We start from the raw sequence: 24734 nt of genomic DNA on the forward strand, positions 1-24734 counted from the left end.
TACTGTGCTGTCAGGGCTTCTTAACATCACAAAGGAAATTGGGCATATGACTGTAGAGTTTTGAAGAAATGTCCAGAGTAAATTTGAAAGTAATCTGCATTTTGAGGGTATTTATAGCGAACTTTTGAGTGCTAACAGAATAAATTAGTCTTGGGGCTATATTAAAGGTAGCTAGTTTTAGAGTCTGGCTTTATAAAGTTCTGCTGAATATGTTGAGAATTTCATTAATTTTCACTCTAAAATGGTATTTCTTCTAGGTTGAATGTCAAAGCTTTCATTAGCAATGTAAAGACAGCTCTTGCTGCAACAAACCCAGTAAGTATTTAGCAGCATAGAAAGCCGCATGATATCCATCTTTGTGAGTCTTTTCTGAAATGAATTATTTTTGCTCTGTCTTGCAGGCTGTGAGGACTTCTGCCATCACCCTTCTTGGTGTGATGTATCTGTATGTTGGTCCATCGCTGCGAATGTTCTTTGAGGATGAAAAGCCTGCCCTCCTGTCCCAAATAGATGCAGAATTTGAGAAGGTAAAGATTTTCCAAATGATAAAAACTATTGATGAACTTCAAATATTTGTGTTAAGTGGTTAAACTCTTTTGATCTTTTGAAATTAAAAAAATATGTATTTACTTGTTTATGCATAAAATATCTCCTGAAGAATTACTAAGAAATAGATGACTTTGTCGCTAAGGAAGAGAGCTGGTTAGCTATGTTACGAGATGAGAGATTGTGCTTTTTATATCCTTTTATATATTTGGGATTTTTCAAACATTATAAATGTACTACCTGTTATAAAAAGTGCATAAAAATAACTTTAAATTAACTTTTTACTTGAAATTGCTAAGTATTGGCAGTTTGGGCAGTATCACCTTGGACAGATAAGTCACATAGACTCGAAATTAGGATATAGCAAGGAATTAAAATATCTACTTTATAAATAATAAATATTGTAAATAAATGAGAAATTTTGACATAGGCACCATTCTCTACTTTGTTTCCTCTCATACTTGTCTCACTCATGTGTTTATATGTAGATGCAGGGACAAAGCCCACCTGCTCCAACTAGAGGGATTTCCAAGCATAGCACAAGTACTGCAGATGAAGGAGAGGATGCAGAGGAACCAGATGAAGGAGGCAATGATGTTGTTGATTTTTTGCCAAGAGCAGAGATCAGGTAGGTTTTAATCTGTAAAATAGTTTATTTAATGTCTTTTCCTGAATTCTTAATGGTTCCTTCTTTCAATTCAGTCAAGAAGATTTTACTGACTTTATTGTTTTAGGAATATATAATTAAGATTTGTCTTCTATCTTTCAGTGATAAAATCACTTCAGAGTTGGTGTCTAAGATTAGTGACAAGAACTGGAAGATAAGGAAAGAAGGCTTAGATGAAGTAGCAAGCATTATCAATGAAGCAAAATTCATCCAGCCAAATATAGGTGAACTTCCAGCTGCCTTGAAAGGTCGACTCAATGATTCAAATAAAATCTTGGTATGTAGAACATAAATCAGGTTGGTGTTTTTCATCCCCAAAACGTTTCTTTTCAGTGCAACCTTTTAGCAAATAAAGAGAGGTTACTTTATTTGCTTTGAGCTACAAATAAACTTCCTTTGATTTCTTAAGTGTGCCTGAATATATGTTTTAGAAGTTATTTGTTGTGGTTGTTGATTGCCGTTGAGTTGAGGTTGACTCATAATGACTCTATGAACAAAAGACCTAATGTCCTTTCCATAGCTATTGTTGTTTCTCCAAGTTCATAGAGTTTCCAAAGGCATGTGGTCTAGGAAGTGGATGCCACTCCTGCTTCCCAACCTGTTGTACAACTGGGAGCTCAACCAAACACCATCTGCAATGGGAAACCATTATGGTATTTGATATCCTGATGGCACAAGGTTCAGCATCACAGGAAACCCAGGTTACACAGCACATTGTCAAAGAGTATTGTGCAAAGTGGAAGAATATTCCTCTAGATATAACAGAACTAGTGTTATTTAGCAGTGGTTAAGTGTTTTCGAGTTGAATATGACTCAGAGTAAGGTATGCACAGAAGACCTGAACTCTGTTCTATAATTAATATAATTTCTGTACATTTATTAGAGAGTTTGTAGAGTTTCCAAGGGCATCTAGTTTAGGAAGTGGATACCACTCCTGCTTCCCAACATGAATCAATCAAATTTTCGTGAATCTCAAAATTTGCTTTTTACAAGAACCCATCCTGTTGTCATTGAGTTGATTTTTCCCCTCACTGTTGTTAGCCCACAGATAGGCTAGAACTGTCCCTAGGCTTTCTCAGGCAGTAAGTCTTTACGGAAGCAAAGTGTCCGTCGTTCTGCCAGAGAGTGGCTGGTTGGTTTGAACTTTCAGTTAGCATCAGACTACTTTTAACCACTGCACCTCCAACATTTTTTTGGCAGGAGTCCTATATTACATAGCTTTCTATAAAACCTTTTCTAATGCATGTAAATGTGCTTAATTTCTGATTTTTGCATTTAGATTATTGAATCAGGGTATTCTTACACCAGACTTTAACTTTGTTAAAATTATAAAGTAGTGCAATCATTATTCTGAAATTTCTAGTATTCTAGTTTTATGAATTGTTAAAAGGAGAGACTATCATCAGAAAAAAGTGTTTCTATGCCATAAGTATATTATAATGATTTTATTTCCTTCTTTTGTAATAAACCTCCTACTGTACTAATGTATACCAGCAAATTTGTAAACCTTTAAAAACTGGTTACTTACAGTTTGAACATAAGTGTTGGCTCTTTCCACTCAGGTGCAACAAACATTGAATATCCTCCAACAATTGGCAGTTGCCATGGGCCCAAACATCAAGCAACATGTGAAGAACTTGGGTATCCCCATCATCACTGTTCTTGGAGACAGCAAGGTAAACTTGACTTTCTGACCACAGCTCTGTCCTGGAATAGGCAAACCCTAATCTTTGTCTAGAAAGAAATCTTTTTTTTTCCTAGAACACATACAAAGCATTCATATTTTTTATAAAGAAAATATCAGTGGGAAAATAATATAAACAGTCTATCTCCCAGCAGTACTAAGATGTCCAAACATATCACGTAATAGCTTTGTCATCCTTGGAATTTGTTTGTGAAATAAGTAAGTCTGTATATTACATACGTTGTACTGTGCCTTCCTCTCACTAATTTTATGCATTCAGTAACTAGTTGTCATTGTTTTTCTTTTTTCTTTTTTTTCTCCACTTTTTAGACTGTTTATCTTTTTGTAATCTAATACTATTAAAAAGTATTGGTAATGGGAGCTCTGGTGGCCTAGTGGCGAGAAACTGCACTGCAATTCCAAAAGTGTGCCGTTCGAATCCACCAGATGCTCTGCTGGAGAAGGAGGGACCATCTCCTCCTATACCAGTCAGATCCGATTTGATGGTACATGCACAAAAAATAATAATAAGTATTGGTAAAAAGAAAAATTGTAAAAAGAGGCTGAATAAACCCTTGAGTTCAGGAGTCATAAGTTTATTTTCTACTTTTTTCCCTCTAAATTTTGCAGATTAGGTTCATAGTAGTCCAGTAAGATCTTTGAAATTCCATAGTCTTAAAATTAGTATTATTGAAGACTGCAAGCCTTTATTTTTATCACTATTTTAAATATGTGAATGCCTCTACTTTTTTATGATTTGATAAATTGAGCTATTTTAACTTTTCTGTCTCAATAAATCTTTCCGATTCAATGAATATAAGTTAAGTTAAAATATAAGTAATTGCACACCTATGTTTATTGCTTCCTTGTTCACAGTAGCAAAGAGATGGAAATAACCCAAGTGTCCATCAACAAATGAATGGCTAAAGATGCTGTGGTATATTCACACATGGAGTATTACATAGCACTTAAAAAACAGGAAACTCATAAAATATGCAAAATGGGTGACCCTAGAGGACATCATGCTGAGTGAAATATCTCAGTCACAATAGGACAAATACTGCATAATGACAGTGTTATAAAGCAGGACGGACTTAGGGGCTGGGGGAAAACTAAGAAAAGAGAATAAATAATGAACACTGCATTTAAATCAATGAGGGTGAAAAACTATCTAAAAGAAATATATAATTAGGTATTATTTGCATGACAGTAGTCCAGAATAAGAGGTGCATAGCAAAGTGGACTGGGGTATGGTGGGAGGGAGGAAATTGCAACAATGAAGGAATCTTTTTAAACATAAAAGCTAAGTGGGCAGGATGGGGGGGGTAAATGTGCAATAGTGAGTGAATGGAAATTGAAGTTTTCTTTAAACTTTTGTTAAAATATCAATAAAAAAATAATGAAAGAGAATGATTAACAAATAATGTATAAATACTAAGTTGAATTATTAGCAGTTAGTCTTAACTATTACTATGATCTTGACATGTAGATGTGTAATCTTTAGCAGGAAGTCATAGGTATATAAACTCCTAGGATTCAAGAATGAAAATCCTAAGAATTTAAATTTTTACATCAAATTTTGTGTCCACATGACAGCTTTACATAATTAATGGAGTCTGAGATCTTTACATTTGAATGTTATGTTTCTGTTTGATATTTTGGTATAATCATAGAATCCTGTTGTCTCAGAAATAATTTTTTCACTCCTTCCAAACCATAATTGATGTTTTTGCTAATTCCATCTCCTTTAAGAACAACGTTAGAGCTGCTGCACTAGCAACTGTGAATGCTTGGGCTGAACAGACTGGTATGAAGGAATGGTTAGAAGGAGAAGATCTTTCTGAAGAGCTCAAAAAGGAAAACCCTTTCTTGAGACAGGAGGTTAGTACTAGAAGTGATCATGTGTTTAACTCACTCATGTCTTATAATGTCTTATACCTTTATAAGGTGTACATAATATATATATGTATAGGTAGATGGATTTCATTATAATACAGTTTATAAACTAAAACCAAATTTCTAAAGCGTTTGTGTCCGTGTACTGCATATTTTTTTCTTTTTAAAATTAACTTATTTAATAACCTTTTAAACAACTAGCCTTTTTACAAAGCTTGTATTTTCTTGAATTCTTAAGAAAAAAAGTAGACATTTCATTCAGAACCTAAAAATTAATACAAAGTTAAACATTCAAATATTTATCAATAGTCTAAAGAAGGAAAATCATGTAGTCATTTCACTTGGTGCAAAAAAAGCTTTTGACAAATTCTAACATATAAAATTTTCAGCAAGGTGTAGGAATGAAGAATTAACTTAAAAAAAACAACCAAAAAAATCCCTACAGCTAATGTACTCAGTAGTCAAAGAGTAATTTGCTTTGTCTTGCTTTGCTCTTGAGATTGAAAACATAGTACTACTGGAATTTCTAATAATTGGAGTCATGCAAGAAAGTAATAAAAGGCATACAGGTAATAAAGGAATAAAACTTTACTCAATTATAGATTTCTTTACCCAGTCATAGATTTCATATAAAACATGAAAGAATCTTCAAATAAATTCTTGAACATATAAGTGAATTCATCTAGATTGTAGGATATCAGACACAAAAATCAATTCTTTCTGACATAGGGAGCTCTGGTGGCCTAGTGGTAAGAAGCTGCACTGCAGTCACAAAGGTACACAGTTTGAATCCACCAGCTGCTCCAAGAGAGACGGATAGGCAGTCTCCTCACAGGCCATTTACTGCCTCAAAAAACCCACTGGGGGTCTGCTATGTTGGTTCTGACTCAACAGTATTCAACATAGTTGTTTACTGAACAGAAAACAGGATATGAGGTCACAGGGCCTTGGCCACTCTCTGAAAGGGCCAGAGAGAATGAGAATAGCCTAGCCCTGTACTGCCCCAGAGCAGAAAGCAGATAAAGGGCCAGTAGCCCAACTCCATGGTGCCTCTAGAGCCGCTCAACAGCAAGAGGTTCATTAATTTATTGCTGACCCTCAGACTCAAACCTGGATTTGCATGGAGTGGTATTCTTTCCCTCCTCCCCCAGTGCAAATCCAGGTTTTATTCCAGCAGTCCGTGGCATAGTTCCTCAATTAGTCTAGGCTCTAATTTCAGTTCAGCAGTCAAATATTTATCCAAAGTGAGTCAAATTATTCAATGAGGTTTGCCTCAGAGGAGTTTTGAATCAGCTTCTCCTTCACGCATCTGGCAAATACAGCATAAACCTTTTACTGTGGCCTTTATCTCAGGGTTCCTCTGGTTACACTTTGCCACAGTTTCACCACACCAATGCCACATTCTCCCTACTACCATCACCAGGGCCTCACTATCAGTCTCACTTTTAACAGAGTCTTGCCGCTCAGTGTGGGAAGCATTCTATTTCTTATCCTGGATCTACAGCTGTTGATGATTTGCAGAACCATATGTCTGTAGTTTACGGAGCAAGAGACCAGAGGGGCTTAACATAATGGCTAAAAAAAGCCAACTTTAGGCTAACACTGCAACAGTGAACATGTGGAAATAAAAATTAAAATGCAATACTATTTATAGTCACTCTAAAAAAAATTAAATCCTTAGGTGTACACCTAGAAAGTAAGTATCCTGAAATGTTCAGAAGGTTAATGAAGCAAAGAAGACATAAAGAATAAACATACTGTGTTCATGGCTTTGAATACTCAACATAAAGACACCAATAAGAACAAGGGATACCATGTAGGGTGGGCTGGAAGAGGAAAGAAGAAAATATGCAACAATGAATAAAAATTTAAAGAATAAATAAAAATAAAATAATAGAGATGCCATTTCTTGCCAAATTGATTTGTAGGTTTAATGCAAAAGACAAAAGTGTTGACATCAATTTTATTCTGACTCTGGAGGACAGAGTCTTTGTAAGATTATTGCATCTCTTTTCCACAGAGCAGCTGGTGGGTTCATACTGCTGACCTTCTCTTTATTAACTTAGTGCTTTGACCATTGTGCCACCAGGGTTCCTTAGACATAATCCAGTGCCATTAACTCAATTCCACCTGATAAGAACCCTGTCAGTCAGAATGAAACTTTGACATATGGTTTCTGAATTAGGATGGTTTAAAATTTATTTGACTGGCACAGGAGGAAATTGCCCCTCCTTCTCCAGCAGGGTATCTGCTGGATTGCAACCACGTACCTTCAGGATTGCAGCACAGCTTCTTTATACTAGGCTACCAGAGTTCCCTAGGACTCTTTTTTTTTATATATATACATTGCCAGACTTACTCTAAAACTTGACATGGAAAGGTACTAGACTTTAAATAAGTGGAAATGTACAGGGCTCAGTCTCAGCAAGGAATGAAGAGGGAAGAATCACTCTACCAGATAATAAACCCAGGCCTTGTTTCCAGGCCTTTCTTCTCTTACCAGATAGTAAGGCTAACTGTATTCCTCCAGTAATCAAAATTCTTGAGTAACATGGAAGGATAGACAGATGCAGAGAGGAATAGGAGAACACAGAAGTAGATGTATAAAAGTATAATTATCCTTCCTCTTCCTGACATGCTGTGTAGAGGTATTCAAAATGATCCAGTGTCTCACCTACCATCCTGTCAACACAGCCTCTAACAAAGCTAGACTGTCCTGAACCCCTGGTAACCGAATTTACCTTTATACCAAGAAGGATGAGAAGGTACCAAAATCTGCAGGTGGGGTGTGCCCAGGCCAACTAAACGGGGTTTGTTCTGTGAGACCTGAAGTTCTCATGAGGTTATAAAAAAATCTTTTAAAAGGCCAGCAGCGCTTATGTGGTTCCATGTGTGCTGAGTGTGTCCGTGACTGGATCAAGCGTGCTTTCCTTATTGAGGAGCAGAAAATTGTTGTGAAAGTACTGAAGGCACAAGCACAAAGTCAGAAAGCTAAATAAAAAATGACTCTTCTTTAAGCAATAAAATCTTATGATTGTTCTGTTAAAAAAAGTTATCATCATCCAATTTTTGAGAAAGCAGTTCATGAAAGAAGTATAGTTTTGATGTGAGGTCTTTGGTGGTAGGTGATGTTTATTTTTATTCTGAAGCAGTTGGGCTTCTATAGACTTTTATAGTCTTCTATAAAAAATAATTAATCTTAACCTAAAATGTCATCCAAAAAATTAGTCCAAAACGGATCAGGGAAAAATTAAAAAATAGATCATGAACTTAATGTAAAGCATAAATTGTATGATGTGTAAAAATGATGGTAGGAGAAAATCTTCTAGACTTAGGAATAGGCAAAGAACTGTTAGACTTAATATTAAAAGCACAATTCTCTAAAAGGGAAAATTAATAAATTGGACCTCATCAAAATGAAACACTTTTACTTTGCAGAGACCATATGAAAAGGAATATATGCAAACTACTCCATGTAATAAAGAACTATTACCCAGAATTTATTAAGTGCTTTCAAAACTCAACGGTGGTGGGGTAAAAATATGATTGGAAAATGGCAAAAAATGTGAGTGGACATTTCACTGAAAACAATATAAAAATGTTAAGTAAACACATGAAAAATTATAAACAGCCTTAACCATCTGGGAATACAAATTTAGCTACATTATCGTTCTATCAGAATTTTTACCAATAAAATGATGTCTGATGATGACAGTATAGAAAAAGAGCATTTCTCAGTTGCTGGTGGAAACATAAAATGGTACAGCTTCTTTTGCTTAGCAAGGCAGCTGATACCAACTGGACCCCCTGAGCTCCCAGTTAGTTTAAGAATTTCTTTTTTTTTTCTCCACAAATTTTAATTTTTATTTGTCATTATTAAAAGTCTGAATTTTAAACAGATTCTTGTACTGGTGGCTCATAGCCATCAACTCTGTCAACCTTAGCACCTGTGTCATCTCCAGTAGCTTTTCCAGAGCTCCCACCTTCACCATGAAGCTCCATGAGTTTGCCTAATTCAGACTTGGGCTTCTTCAGTATTTTTATTTTTTAACAAATAGACTGGATATTTTAACAAATAGAGGATAAATACCTTTTCTCTATCTTTCCCAGTGCTGTCTGGAATTAATTTATTGACAGCCTCTTTGAAGTCATTTGTCTGCACCTCTCGAGTTGTGATTTCCATCATTTTCTTCCGGATTTGGCTGACCTGTTGGTGCTGAGCATAAGATGTCTTTTGAATCTGATTGTTGCATGTTTTTGTAAAACCAACACAAAGCAGACGAAGCAAATAACCATCGGTAGTCTTGACATCGACATGTGCCATTTTTTTGACCATGAAGCACATTTTGTCACAAGTAAGAGCCATGACATGGGAGTTGGTGAGGCAGTTTTTGCCTTGAATATCCTTAGTAATTAGCTTGAATTTTCTAAAAGCAATCTAATCATTTTGCAAATCAGAAAGGCTCACTTCAAAAACACGACCTTTGAGTTCATCAGATGCAATTTTGATTCCTTGAGGCCTTGTGACTAGTGTCTTCCCAATATTTCTTCTTTTTTTTTTTTCATGATAGGAAAAAAATTGTTTTTATTTAGAAAGAAATAGCTTGCCAATCGCAACATGCTTTCGTGCTGCTTTTAACTCCTTTAACTCTTTTAACAGGCCTTTAACTCCTGTAAAGAAAATAGAACCCTTGCATTAGGAAAAGGTGGTTGATTGCATCGGAAGATGCAACAGGGAACTGTGCTCAGGCATCCCTTATGATCTTATTTCTTATACTGAACATCGCTTGCTCCTTTACATCACACCAATCTTTCTTAGAAAATGGATCAACCACTTTCTTCTTGGCTCCTTTTTTTGCCACCTTTCGTAAGACGTTTGTTCTTGCCGACCGCCATGGTGGTACCTGGAGAGCAAAAAGGGGGAGTTTCTTAATACAACTCTTTATGCAGTTCCCATGAGGCTAAACGATTACAGTGTTTAAATATTTATCCCAGAAAATAAAAACTTATTGTCTACACAAAAATCTGGACAAAAATGTTAATATCTTTATTTGGAATAGCCAGAAACTGGCAGCAACCTAAATTTCCTTCAAAAGATGAAACTGTTACATACATCTATACCATCAAATACTCTTCAGCAAGAAAAAAGAATGAACTGTTGATAGTTCTGACACTTTAGATTAGTTTCCAGGAAATTTAAGTGACAAAAGCCAGTCCCCAAAAAGTAATACATGATTTCATTTATATATGAGGTTTTAAATGACAAAATACTATAAATAGTGATTACTATAATAGTAGTACAGTAGTATCACAATAGTAGTTTGTAATCAGAGTATATTAGTAGTTGCTAGGCATTTAGGGGTACAAAGAGAGGGAAAGTTGTATGAGTATGCTTAAAAATGGACATGAGATACTTGTGATGGTATTGTCCAGTGTCTTGAATGTGCATCTGAAAGCTGGATGATGAATGACTTTGAGTTGTGGTGTTGGAGGAGAGCATTGAACCATCCCCATGGACTGCCAAAAAAAATAAGTATGTCTTAAGGAGGATACAGCCAGAGTGCCCTTTGGAGGCAAGCATGATGAGGCTTCACCTCACACATTCTGGGCATGTTGGTAGGAGGGACTATTCCTTGGACAGGGACATGATGCTTGGCAGGGTGGAGTGTCAGTGAAGGCGTGGAAGACTCTCAACCAACTGGATTGACATGGTGACTGCCACAGTGGGCTCTAGGGTGTCAGGAAGTATGAAGATGGCACAGGACAGGACATGGTTCAGATCCTCTGTTCATAGGGTCTCTGTGAATCGTACTCAACAGCACCTAGCAACAACAATCTTTTATAGTAGAAGAACTGATGCATTAGAATTATAGCGTTGACAAAGAATATTGAGTATACTATGGGCTGCCAAAGGAATAAATAACTCTCCTGAAAGAAGTACAGGCAGAATGTGGGGGAAACAGACTTTGTCTGCTATACCTTGGATATATTAACAGAAGGGACTAAGTCCCTGGGGAAGGACTTTGTGCTTAGTAAAATAGAGGGTCAGTATAAAAAAGGAAGACTTAGTGAGATGGGTTAACACAGAGGCTACAACAGTGAACTTAAAATCACAGCAATTGGGATGATGGCACAGGACCAGACAGGATTTTGTTCAGGTAGAAAGGCCTGCTGAGTCAGAACCGACCTGGCAGCAGCTAGCAATCTTTAACAGGTGCTGAATATTATATCTTATTTAGTGCCTAAGTATAGTCTGAGAAACTATATCTTTCTCTTACAGAGTACCTTCCTTTTTGCATATATTACTTAAATACAGCAGAGCTCTTGAACTCTGAAAATTATTGGATATATATTGGAAAGTCGTAGTGTAAGAACTCAGTACCATATTTGAGATTGATTAAGTCCAGGATTATAAAACCAATTTTCCTCTTGAGGTGTTCAACTTCTCTTTGTTTCTTTTGACAGCTTCTGGGCTGGTTGGCTGAGAAACTCCCCACTCTTCGCTCCACCCCCTCAGACCTTATCCTGTGTGTTCCTCATCTCTACTCCTGTCTGGAGGACCGCAATGGAGATGTGCGTAAGAAGGCCCAAGACGCCCTTCCGTTCTTCATGATGCACTTAGGATATGAGAAGATGGCCAAGGCCACTGGGAAACTAAAGGTAATTCAGCTGTTGTTGTTGTTGCATGTCATTAGAAAAAATATTGAACAGGAACTTATGTAAGAAAACAGTCATAATACCCATCTATGAATTCCAACTTAATTCCTTATAGGTGTTAAAAGAAAATATTTAGCAATATTCAACCTCTAAAAATCTTTCTGATTCCCCACAGGTGAAAATTCTGACCTTGTTGGTTGATAATTAATTTAGTTTGACTTCATACATATTACTTCTCTTGCATTGTGTGCAAGTTCTTGCGTTAATTGGTATTTTGAAATGAGGAGCTCAGTCATTTCTTTGATAGCAGTTCTACCTGTTGGTAAATATGAGTATCCAATTTGTGACCCCTTATGGTATATTGTCTCCCTAGCCAACTTCTAAAGATCAGGTACTGGCCATGCTGGAGAAAGCCAAAGCTAACATGCCAGCCAAACCTGCACCTGCTAAAGCCGCTTCCAAACCAGTCGGTGGGTCAGCTCCTGCCAAATTTCAGCCTGTATCAGGTAATTATTTTGAAACAATTAAAGGGAAAAGAATTAGCACTCAGGAACTCACATGGAAAATAGCTTTCATTTTTGGTTGTATTTCCTCACAATGTCTTCCCTTGCTCCCCTTTCAAAGCGTTTGTCAAACACCTATTTTATTCTAGTAGATTTGTTAAAGGTACAGAAATTTTAATTTTGTTTCCAAATCAGAAAATGAGTTTTCAGTGAGTTGTTGTTGTTGTTGTTACTAGCCATTGAGTTGAGTACAACTCACAGAGACCCTTTGAACAAAAGATCTGAACACTCTTCTATCCTGTGTTATCCTCACACTTCCCGACACAAGAGTCCAGTGCAGCAGTCACTCTATCAGTCCACCCAGCTAAGGGTCTTCATCTCCTTTGCTGACTCTCTACCCTTCCCAGTATCACATCCTTCTCCAGGAATAGACCCTCATAGCAACATGCCCAAAGTATGTGAGGCGAAGCCTCGTCATTCTTGCCTCCAAAGAGCACTCCAGCTTCACCCTCTCCAAGACACATCTGTTTGTTTTCTTGGCTGTCCTTGAGATGTTCAGTGCTCTTCTCCAACACCACAGCTCAAAGGCAACAATTCCTTTTCCATCATCCTTACTCATTATTCAGCTCTCAAATGCATAAGTGATCAGAAAGACTATGGCCTTAATCAGATGCACCTTAGTCCTTAAATTGACATCGTTACTCCTCAATAATTTGGAGAGGTCCCTAACTGCAGATTTTTTTAGTACAATGCATCTCTTGATTTCTTGACTGCTGGTACCAAGGGTGTTAATTGTGGATCTATGTACAATGAAGTTGTTGACAGTTTCTGTCTCCTCTCCATCCATCATGATGTTGCCTGTCAGTCCGCATTGAAATAGTTCAGAAAGTTATGACGTCTAATTTTTTCAAAGTTTCTATGGTTATTTTCTGTTAGTGGTTATTATCATGAAAAGGTGAATTGAGACTGTCTAACTTAATAAGGAGTACACGGTGCCACTGTACCAAAATCATTTCAGGAGGTAGCATACATCAAGAACCAACAGTACAAATGAAATCCAAGTTACACTAATGACATTGGGAATAAAGTCAAGGTTCTAGGAATTGATGCGTCATATGTGAATTAAACATTCTATTCAGATTAATAGAATTGAATATTCTCTTCAACTGATGCTTGTAGAGATGCCTCAGCAAACTCGTCTACCTCTGGAAGCACTCACTCATCTATGCCAAGCAGCTTGGAAGATGGCTGCCTACCTAACCTACTGGTAGAGATTCATGTCTGCCTGTTCCAACAGAATTCGGAAATTATCGAGCAATATCATTAATATCATATGCAAGTAAAATTTTACTTAAGATAATTTAAAAATGGTTACAGAAATACATCAGCAATGATTTGCCAGAAATTCAAGCTAGATTCAGAAGAGGACATGGAACATGGGATAACGTTGCCAATGTTGTTACATAGATTTTGGCTGAAAACAGAAAATACCAGAAAGATATTTACCTGAATACATTCTACTGTGTGAATCATAAAAAATACAGAAGAAATTCCACCTTTGGCCAGTACTGAATTTTGAATCCTAAAAGGAAAGATTTGCCCAGCAGACAAAGTTTTCCAAAGTAGAACCTGGTAGAGGCTGTTAGGGGTTGGCCGAGGGGTAATAATTGAGTCCCACCCAGTACTCTGAGGATATTTACGTTTTAATGAATTGGTGGACCCACATTGGAACTCCGATTGCAATAAATTCACACTTGAAAGAAGGTCAAGTAGGTAAGCAGAGGACGAAAAAAAGCTGGGGCAGACATTTTGGCTTCTGAGATGGGATATAAACTTGGTGTCAATCAGAGCCCACTTCTAAGTCTGGAGCTTGGGGTATGCTTACTCAGCGATCACGTGGACCCACAGGAGTGGAAGTAGAAGGAATTCAGCGATGGAGAAATGGACTGAAACTGGACATGTTCCTCCTCACTGCCCACCTAGCATGCTAAGATGTGTGGATGAGCAGGGAAGCCTTGTTGGCTTGAGGAGCAGGGTGTTGTGAAGACCCTTGGCTTGTTAACTGGGCCCCATGTGGGAGCTAGGGTTGAATAAAAAGACTGGCAAGCCTGGATCTCAGGGAGAATTGTGGCCTCCTGAGCTTCCAGCAGATGCCCATATGAGCCTGGACACGGAAGGCTGGTGATGAGCTTACCAGAACCCAACCAGATGAAGAGAGGATGGTCCATTCTGTGAGTTACGGCCGATTGCTGCACCCTGATGACTTATTCTGGACTGGACTTTGCTTGTGGATACAGATGTTTAAAGTCCCCAAGTTAAACAGAAGATTCTTCTGCAAAAAATGCCAGGCTTGACGAGCTCTGGTGGCCTAGTGGCAAGAAGCTGCACTGGATTCCCAGAGGTTCACGGTGCAAATCCACCAGATGCTCTGCTGGAGAAGGAGGGACAGTCTCATCCTGTACTAGTCAGATCTGATTTGTGGTACACACACACACACCCAAAACAAAGCCAGGCTTATTTCCTCAGAGGACTGGTTTGATATGGACGGGCCAATGAGAAGTTAGCTGTCTAAAAGGGGGCTCTTAGGACATGAAGCATGAAGTAGCTGGCTTACATGCTTTCACGAAGGAAGTTATTAGTAAGATAATTGAAAAGTGGAGGGGAGAACCTCACAACATGGACAAAATATAATGTAAATGAAACTAATTGTAGGAATAAATAATTTTTTAAGAAAAAGAAATACAAGGGAGCTCTGATGGCCTAGTGGCAAGAAGTTGCACTGCAATCACAGAGGTACACGGTTCAAATCCACCAGATACTCTGCTGGAGAAGGAGGGGCAATCTCCTCCTGTACCAGTCAGACCTTATTTGACGGTACACACAAAAAAATAATTAAAAAAGAAATACAGATTACATTGCAAGAATAAATATTCTAGAACTCTTAATTGTGCTTATGTGGAACGCTACATAGATCAAGAGGCAATTGTTAGGACAGCACAAGGGTATATTTTATGGTTTAAAATCAGGAGCAGTATGCATGAGGATTATATCCTTTCATCATACTTTATATGCTGAGCAAATTATCCAAGAAGCTAGTATATGTGAAGAAGAATATGGTTTCAGAATTGTGAGGAGACTGCACTGCAGTTCCATAGGTATGCAGATCGAATTCACCAGATGCTCTGCTGAAGAAGGAGGGGCAATCTCCTCCTGTACCAGTCAGATCTGATTTGACAGTACACACACAAAAAATAAAAATAAATTAATAAAATTTTTAAAAAAGAGAATTGTGAGAAGACTCATTAGTAACCTTTGATATGGAGATGACACAACCTTGCTTGCTGAAAGCAGAGATAACTTAAAATACATAGTGCTAAAGCTCAAAGGAGTCAGCCTTCAGTATAGTTTATACTTCAACACTAAGGGGGCGGGGAGAAATCCTTGTAATTGAACCAAAAAGCAGCATCATAATAAGTGTATAAAATATGAAAGTTGTCAAGGATTTTATTTTACTTGGATCTACAGCAGTCAAGGAGTCAAATGATATAGCACATTGGACAAAATGGACTTTTTTAAAGTGATGAAGCTATTTTGAGGACTGAGTGCTCTTCGCCAATGCCATAGTTTTTTCATTTCCCTAAAATGGACAGGATGGCACAGGGTTCAGATCTGTTGTTTATAGGGTTGCTATGGGTCATACTCACCTCGCTCTAACAACAGCATGCATACAAAAGCTGGCTGGTGAATCAGGAAGACTGAAGAATTATTGATGCCTTTGAATTATCATGTTGAAGAAGTATTTGGACGGCCAGAATAACAAATCTATCTTGGAAAATGTACAGCTAGAATACTCCTTAAAAATAAGGATGATGAGACTTCATCTCACATACTTTGGACATTTTCTCAGAAAGCATCAGTCTCTAGAGAAGGACATCAAGCTTGAAAAAGGAGAGGATCAATGAAAAAGAGGAAGACCCTCAGTGAGTGGGATAGCCACAGAGTCTGCAGCAGTAGGCTTAAACGTAGCAACAGTTTTAAGGATGGCATAGGACCTGGCAGCACTTTGTTCTGTTGTTGACAGGATTGCTAGAAGTTATAACCAACTCAAAGGCTCCTAACAGCAACAGCTTGCTATCACCTTTATCATCAGATAAAATCAAAAGAGGTGAAATGATTTGCTCAAAATCAGGTAGCCAGTTGCTGCATGAATCAGCATTGAATTCTACTTACTGGTTCACAAATGAGTTCTCCTTCCACTATTACACTATACTTGGCAGTTTATTTATCCGTTCTAATATTATTTATTATTTTTTCTGTCTAGTGGAATGGAAATTAGTAATCCATTCTAATATTATTTATTATTTTTCTGAAAATTATTGATGCTATAAACTTACATATTTTACAAAGATAAAGCATTTGTTATCAAAGTATATATTCAATTATATCATTACTTGAATTATTTCCCCTCTATCTCTCTATATAGGCATATATATATATCGAGTGTCAAAGAGGAAAGGGTTTTTTTACCTTTAAGGATGAATCAAGTGTTCACTTTGGCAGCACATATACTAAAAAGGAAGAATCAGTATAGGAAAAACATATTTTTAAGCTAATATTTAGAAAATCATTTTCAAATTATCATCCAAATGTTTATAAAAGAGATATCTCTTTTCCAAATAAATTTTTTATAAAGATATCCAGGAGAAAAGGCTAACTGAAAACTATATAAATTTAAAACTACAGGCTTATCACTTTTTATTGCTCTTGCTTAGTGTTGATACTGACATTTCTTTTCTCAAAGCACCTGTTGAAGATTCTGTTTCCAGCTCTGTAGAACCCAAACCTGATCCCAAAAAGGCCAAAACTGTAGGCGTTTCCTCTAAAATAAAGGTATGTTAAGACTACACATTTACCTTTTCCCCCCCTAGCAAACAAGCAAAAAAGGTTTATTAAGGTAGAGCCAAAGCCAGTGTAAGTGGGTTATGCAAAGAGTTAAAGTGAAAAGGAAAGAGGGAAGAGGGAGAAAGGACCCCTGGAAAGACAAGGGTGAATCCAGACCTTACAGCATGCTGCAATAGAAAAGGAGAGTAAAAGCAAGATCGCATATTTAGATGGAGACTTGCATTAAGTGTGTTTTGTAAACTGACACCTTCTGTTAGGGAAAGATATGCTGTAAGATTTGAAAGATAGCACCTTTAATAATAGCAAATTTCAATTACTGATGCAAGTCTTTTGTGGCTCCTTTTCAATAAGGCCCCAAACCAGACATTTTTCCCTCAAGAAATACTGTCATGATTTTCGCTATGAAGAAATTTGGGGACAATCTGCTACAATATAAAGAGGAGTTCTTAACAGCTGAAGCAGAATAAACACTATAGATTGATTTTTATTTGCAAAAGAGGAGGTAATCAGATTTAGCACAGTTAAAACCACATATGAGATGTTGTTCTCATTAGTCTAAGAAATACTTTTTGTCCCCATATCACAGTAACTGTCTTTGACTGGTCACCAGTCCTTGCAACACCCATTTAGGCTTGGGTAATTTAAAGATACATGTTACACTAGTAGTTTTTTTAAAAGAATATATCCTCCACCAGATGCTCTGCTGGAGAAGGAGGGACAATCTCCTCCTGTACCAGTCAAATCTGATCTGATGGTACACACATACACACAAAAATAATAAAATATTTTTAAAAAATTAAATATATCCACTAGATATTTTTCCCTTTAATTTTGTTTTGAATGACAGTAAATTGTCATCAGTATCTATACACTAAGATTCAAGCTTGCCAGTGTGTTCAAAGAACAAATTATCTAATACAGAAGAAAAATTACTGAAATATGCAATCGGTAATAAATTTAATAGTAAATGTAGAGAAAACAGTCTTACTAACTGCACATAACTGATTGAAAAGTATAGAATAAAAGCTTATATTACCCAGTTCTGTTTCCATCATAGAATGGACACTCTGTTACCATTTTTCTAAACATTACAGTTATTTGTCTGCCTAGTGGAATAAGAAGCTGCTTGCAGTCCCAAGCAATTCGAATCCACCACTTGCTCCATGGGAGAAGGATGGGCAGTCTCCTCCCTTGCAATTCACTGCCTCTGAAAACCTGCTGGAGGGTCCCCTATGAGTCAATTCAGACTCCACAACACACACAACAACATTATACACTTAAAGTCTTTAACGCAACTAATTTAAATGGATAATTACCTCCTAAACTATTTAATAAAGCCATATTCCTACCCTTCTTGTCCTCATTCTAAATGCAATTAGTAATTCTTTTGATCACAAGTGCTTTGACTCTGTTGTTATTGCCATCTTTTTTCTGTCTTTTGGCCTTTGTCTCACATGCATTATTTCATATTTGTTTTGATTAAGTGATAAGTGATTTTATTAAAAAGAAAATTCTAACCAACTAGAAAGAGTGAACTCTTCCTGAACCTATATTAAAATTATTCCAGTAATTCCATTCAGATTTTCCTTTCCATATATATACTAAGTGTTCACTCTGTTCTTTTTGTTTGGTGCAAAGATTATAAATCTTGGATTATTTTTATAAAACCACTTTCACAATATATGTATTTAAAATGCTTCTTGTTGCTTTCTCTTGAAATCCTGATTGGGGCGGGGAGGGTAGGGAGAAACATGAAGAGAAACAGAAAAGTTTTCTCAACTAAGTGATGTGACATGTATTATGTGTCATCAAAAATGTTATAAATGTGCATAGCTGTAAAATTGTCTTGTAGATTTCAAGAAAAGGAAGTATATGCAGTAAACATATATTTTAATCTGACCATTGGTAGTGATAACTCCTTTTCCAGCTGCATCTATGCCATAACAAGTACTAGGTGGTTGTTGTTGTTGTTGTTGTTGTTATGTGCTGGCAAGTACTAGGTAGGCAACCTTTATTTGAAAATGCTGGTAACAAAAATCTCTAGAGAATACACAAAAAAACATCATATGCGATATTCTACATCATGTCTGTTTCTTTTATGGGGAATATAAGGTGAAATTGTAGAGCAACAACTCTGTATAATGCCCTTTTCCTCCCATTCAACCCTGTCCCTTTATAATGCTCTTTTCTTGAGCAGCAACATACATATTCACAAAAAAAGTGACCTTGTTAATCAGTCTTCCCTAAACTATAATTTTAGAATACACAAGGAAAGAAAGTGCCAAACAAGACAGGCTTAAAGGAGGATGATGATAAATCTGGTCCCATCTTTATTGTTGTTCCCAATGGAAAGGAGCAAAGGATGAAGGATGAAAAAGGACTAAAGGTAAGAAAATAAAAATCTTCAAAAATTTATTGTTTGTTAATAAAGAATAAGTTTTGTTGAAATTCAAATCAGTGTGAAATAGCTTGTAATTAACTGACTCTCTTGTTTGTAAATTATGTTTTCTCCAATTAGAAAGAATTTGGAGAAATTTTTGTATAGTTTTTAAAATAAAACGTGAAGTATTCATAATTATGTTGTGTTTTTTTTAAGTCACTGTACATTAATCATGGGCTTCTTTATTCCTTCTTGTCCTCTAGTGTCTTAAAAGGCAGATTTTAAAATTTTAAATGTGTGGCTAATTAAGTCATTTCACTTTTGATATTTGTGGTTTCAAGGAGTTTTCTTTTTTCCCAGAAAATATGTATGATTATAAAAAAGTAAAATCAGCCAGTACAAAAAGAGAAAGTATAATGTAATAAGCATTTCTCCCTCTTAGTATAGTCGTTCCATATGGATGGATATTATTACCAGTATTTTGTGTTGAGTACCATCGAGTCAGAATCAGCTCATAACTGACCCTCCAGCACCGGTTTCCAGAAGCAGTAAATTGCATAGGAGAGGATGGCCCATCTTTCTTCCATGGAGCAGCTGGTGGATTTGAATTGCATACCTTTGGTTCTGCAGCACGGTTCCTTTCCACTATGCCACCAGACCTCCCTTTTGTGTGTAACTCCACTTTCACAAACATGTGCATATAAATGCATAAGCCTTCCTTTTACACAGATGGGAGTATGTCATACTCTTGTGTATCTTTTCTCTTTTAATGATGTTTTAAATATCTTGAAAAAAAATCATTGGTCTGTATGTATAATTGCATAAAGATAAATAATTCTGAGATATACCAAAAAAACCCCACAATAAAAATCTATGGCCATCCAGTCAGTTCTGATTGCAGAATATATAATATGCATTATGTATGTTATAAAAGGATCCCTGGTAGTACTTTGATTAAAGCTCTAAGCTTCTAACCAAAAGGTTCAAATCCCTAGCAACTCCACGGCAGAAAGAAGTTTAGGACAATCTGCTGCCTTAACGATTTGCAGCCTTGGAAACTGATGGGGCATTCTGCCCTGTCCTGTCAGGTCTCTGTGAGTCAGAATATCAACTTGACAACTGTTCTTTTTTAATTGCTTTCTTAAGAGGACATTGTATGTATGCTTTTATTAATATAATTATGATGGACATGTTTCTAGTCTCATTATTTCAAACTGTTGTAGTTAACATCTTTGTACGTAGGTCTTTGTTCACATATGCAAGTAAATCTATTTACATTCTTAGAATGTCTTAATTTTGATAGTTAAAAAATTTTCTCTATTAAAATTGTGCCAACAGTCTACTTTATTATATGTTGATATAAGTAATTTTTTTAATTACTTAACATTTAATACCATCTAATAAATCATATACTTAGAAACCTGGTAGTTTCAAAATTTCTAAAGCCAAATAAATTATGGCTGTAACATGTTTGGATTTGGGCAAGATGTGTTCAGTCTTGGCTTATTTAAAATAACTTTTTAAGACTCAGATTGAGTATAGAATTTGAAAGATCTGTTGTGGTGCACATGAATCTTAAAGGTTTACTTTGTATGGAAACTCTTAAAGCCAAATATTAGAAGACTCTGTAATCTATCCAGTGATAGAAAATCATTTAACCTTGTTAATGAAATGATCATTTTAAAAAAACCAAACACAAACCGAGCATTGAGCCTCTGGATACAAAGCTCCTTAATAAAGTAAAAAAACAGAGCTGCCTTTGGATGGTAAACAGTCAAAGGTTATCCTCTTAAGCATAATTCAGAAATGTGCACAGTTTTGTGGCTACCTCTGCTTTCAAAAGTTTTGATTAGCAGTCATTTCTCTTTGATACATTTTCTATATCTTAGCCAGTATTACTTCTCCTACTAATTTTTAAATCTAAACATTTTTAATTCATAAACACACAAACAGCTAGACATATGTATATATAAATATATATAAATATCGATCATTGACTTTTCTAGTAAGAATTCCTGAAAGTTCTAGTCTTAGAAGATTTTCAGATGACAGCTTGAGACTACAAGTTGCATTCATCTCTAATTATAAATTAATCATATTGAATTTTAAAACGTCCTAGTCAAGTGATTTTTTGCAACTGTAATGCTCTCATTCTGGTTTGACGCCAATGCTCTCATTCTGGTTTGACGCCAACACTGTTAACTGTTTGATTTTTTTTTTCAACAGGTGCTGAAATGGAATTTTACTACACCCCGGGATGAATACATTGAGCAACTGAAGATTCAGATGTCTAGCTGTGTGGCTAAATGGCTACAGGATGAGATGTTCCACTCAGACTTTCAACATCATAACAAAGCCTTAGCTGTCATGGTTGATGTAAGTTGATAATGGAGAAATGCACACATGCTATACATAGGAAAATACCAATTCCTACAAAATAATCAAAGATTTGTATGATTTGAAAAGAAGTAGAATATACCATATTTACTGTTTTAGAGCTGGACTCAGTTTTGGTAGAATAAGCATGTCTGTATTTTACATCTTACTAAAGACATAACAACCTATCCTTTTTTTGGAGCTCTAGTAAAATCTGAGAGCACATAAGTCTTTATGTAGTCTTATTTGTGGAGGTTTAGTTTTGTTTTGTTTTGTTTTGTTTTAAGCACTTGGAGAGTGAAAAAGAAGGTGTCATTGGTTGCCTGGATCTCATCTTAAAGTGGCTTACCCTGCGGTTTTTTGACACCAATACAAGTGTCCTAATGAAAGCCTTGGAATATTTAAAATTACTCTTCACCCTGCTAAGTGATGAGGAATATCATCTGACTGAGAATGAAGCCTCTTCCTTCATACCCTATCTCATCCTCAAGGTAATGTTTTCTTCTTTCTTTGGAAAACTACTCAAATGCCCTCTGTCCTCTATTCCTGTTCTTCAGCTTTTTCTCTTTTCGTGTAAGATTTGTTACATGTTAAATTGCCAACTGAAAAGTGAGCATTTCGAATCGGCCAGCTGTTCTTTGAAAGAAAGCTAGGCAGTCTCCTCCCATAAAAGTCTCTAGCCTTGGGAACCCAGTGAAGGGTTGCCATAAATCAGAATTAATTCATTTATTAAATCGTACTTGCTACCTCTCATTCTCATGCCTCTGTTCTTTAACATAGTAATACATTGAAAGAGTGCTCTTGTAGCTTAGATAATGCCTTACTTAATGTTTTCCTCTTTGGTTAGGTTGGAGAACCTAAAGATGTCATCCGTAAAGATGTCCGTGCCATCCTGAACCGGATGTGCCTTGTCTACCCAGCCAGCAAGATGTTCCCTTTCATCATGGAAGGAACCAAATCCAAAAATGCTAAGCAGAGAGCAGGTGAAGCAGATTTAAATCGAGACATACAGCAATGACCCTTACAAGAAAAGTTCGCTTAGAATCTTTGCAATTGCATATAGTTCTCTGACCTAGACTGTGAGAGTGATGAGTTGCACACTGGTGGAGCCAGTATCAGGTGATACAGGCACTACTCAGTACCACCCTGGTGACAAACTCATGTGCACAGGGGCCATCTGACTCACAACCATTCCTTTCTTCCCCAGTCACTTGCGGTAGCACTGTTGTTTCCTCATGTGCAATAAAACAAGAGAAAATTCTAGGCAGAACTAGAATAAGATATTTGTCCTCCCCTTATGTGAAGGATAATTTATTTAATAAGGAAAGATATTGTTAGATGAGTGCTGAGTCTGTCATTAATCTAGCCTTCCTCTGCCTCCTTCATCAGAGTGCCTGGAAGAGCTGGGGTGTCTGGTCGAGTCCTATGGTATGAATGTGTGCCAACCAACCCCAGGAAAAGCCTTAAAGGAGATAGCTATTCACATAGGAGACCGGGACAATGCTGTACGCAATGCCGCCCTCAACACTATCGTGACGGTGTACAATGTATATGGGGACCAGGTGTTCAAACTGATTGGAAATGTGAGTCTCTCTTCTTTTTTAATTGTGATTTTAATGAAAGTTTACAGAAAAGTTGCATTTTCATTTATTCATTATTGCATATTTTCCTATCATACATTGTTGCATCATTTCCTCCCTTCCCCACCTCTCCCCCAGGACTGTCTTTCTAAGGATGGTCAGAATGTTGTGAGTGGGAAAGTCCATGATCTCCTGGATATCATGTTTTATGCCATCTCAACTATGTCTGTTTCACCACTTTTTATTAAATACAAGCTATCAATAGGTCGTAGAATATTGATATATACTCATAAAATCCAGATAGACCTGGAGAGTGCCTCTGTTTATTACAGGACATTTAGGTTTATATTTTACTGAAAACTAAACTTTTCTTAACATTCTACTCATAGCAGTTGATTTTTAGAAAGAACTATTATGGAATGAAGAGTCTTAAAGTCATAGTCAGATTTTCTGAGCTTTTAAAGTTGTTTTTTTTTATTGTATTATTTTTACGTGTACATCAAATCAGATCTGACTGGTACAGGAGGAGATTGCCCCCTCCTTCTCCAGCAGAGCATCTGGTGAATTTGAACCACATACCTCTGGGATTGCAGTGCAGCGTCTTGCCACTAGGCCACCAGAGCTCCCTACTTTTTAAGTTCTTTAACTGCTCCTTCATGGCTATAGCGCAGTTCTTTACTCCACTTACTCCTTAATATCTCCATATATTTATATTGTGCTTAAATATTCTTATTTCTATTTTCTAATTAAGTCCTTAGGGATCTCTGGTAGCATAATCTGTAGGAGTTTACACTGCTAACGCAGAGGCCCCCACCTCTCTGGCAGTTTGACTTCCCCTGGTTCTGTGAGAGAAAGATGGGCAGTTTCTTCCTGTGCAGTTTAGAACCTTCAGAAGAAGCCTGTTGGAACGTCAGCGATGAGTCAGTTCCAGTGGGACAGCAATGAGAGAGCGAGCATGAAAAAGTACATCCTCCTTCGAACGGATGAAAGAAACCAGCTGAGCATTTTACACATTAAGTTTATTGCTGATACAGAGTAGCAACAAAACAAAAATGTAGAAGCATCTTTCCATTTTTAGAGCGTGTAGTTTGTGTTTCTTAGTCATTTTTCCTTTTGTCTTCTTTCTTTCATGAGTGTGATTACAGCTAGTCAAATATTAACAGTGCTTGATTTTAAAATGCAGATAACGTTTTAGAGGTGAAAATGTTCAAACTTTGGTAGTTTTATTTGCTTAGATCTAAAAATAGATATTAATTCTTGGGTTTTCCAGTTAGATTCTTAATTCTCCTCATTTTCTAGTAATAGAATATGCAAATAAATTAAATGGGCCTCTTTACAGCTTTCTGAAAAGGACATGAGCATGCTGGAGGAGAGGATTAAGCGGTCAGCAAAGAGGCCATCTGCTGCCCCCATAAAACAAGTGGAAGAGAAACCTCAACGCACACAGAACATAAGCTCTAATGCCAACATGCTACGGAAGGGACCAGCTGAGGACATGTCCTCCAAACTCAAGTATGTACTTGAGGAACTTTGTCTGAGAGTG

At 36.7% G+C, this 24734-nt stretch overlaps 1 protein-coding gene and 1 pseudogene across 2 annotated transcripts in view; both read left to right on the forward strand.

Moving 5' to 3' along the window:
* The window catches only part of CKAP5 (cytoskeleton associated protein 5), a 116875-nt gene that overhangs the window by 76516 nt on the left and 15625 nt on the right, over positions 1 to 24734 (forward strand). For both annotated transcript variants that reach the window (XM_006896713.1, XM_006896714.1), the window contains exons 19-33: positions 258 to 315; positions 402 to 527; positions 1035 to 1174; positions 1316 to 1490; positions 2776 to 2889; positions 4650 to 4778; positions 11259 to 11453; positions 11824 to 11956; positions 16755 to 16843; positions 19116 to 19241; positions 21462 to 21611; positions 21899 to 22102; positions 22459 to 22594; positions 23001 to 23194; positions 24531 to 24703. In XM_006896713.1, coding sequence (XP_006896775.1) covers positions 258 to 315; positions 402 to 527; positions 1035 to 1174; positions 1316 to 1490; positions 2776 to 2889; positions 4650 to 4778; positions 11259 to 11453; positions 11824 to 11956; positions 16755 to 16843; positions 19116 to 19241; positions 21462 to 21611; positions 21899 to 22102; positions 22459 to 22594; positions 23001 to 23194; positions 24531 to 24703 — 2142 coding nt within the window. The remainder of the gene's footprint in view (positions 1 to 257; positions 316 to 401; positions 528 to 1034; positions 1175 to 1315; positions 1491 to 2775; positions 2890 to 4649; positions 4779 to 11258; positions 11454 to 11823; positions 11957 to 16754; positions 16844 to 19115; positions 19242 to 21461; positions 21612 to 21898; positions 22103 to 22458; positions 22595 to 23000; positions 23195 to 24530; positions 24704 to 24734) is intronic.
* LOC102876534 lies at positions 7451 to 7792 on the forward strand (annotated as a pseudogene).

Source organism: Elephantulus edwardii, unplaced genomic scaffold (genome assembly GCF_000299155.1).
Source record: "Elephantulus edwardii isolate Elephantulus edwardi_28Jun2011 unplaced genomic scaffold, EleEdw1.0 scaffold00189, whole genome shotgun sequence".
Classification (NCBI taxonomy): Eukaryota; Metazoa; Chordata; class Mammalia; order Macroscelidea; family Macroscelididae; genus Elephantulus; species Elephantulus edwardii.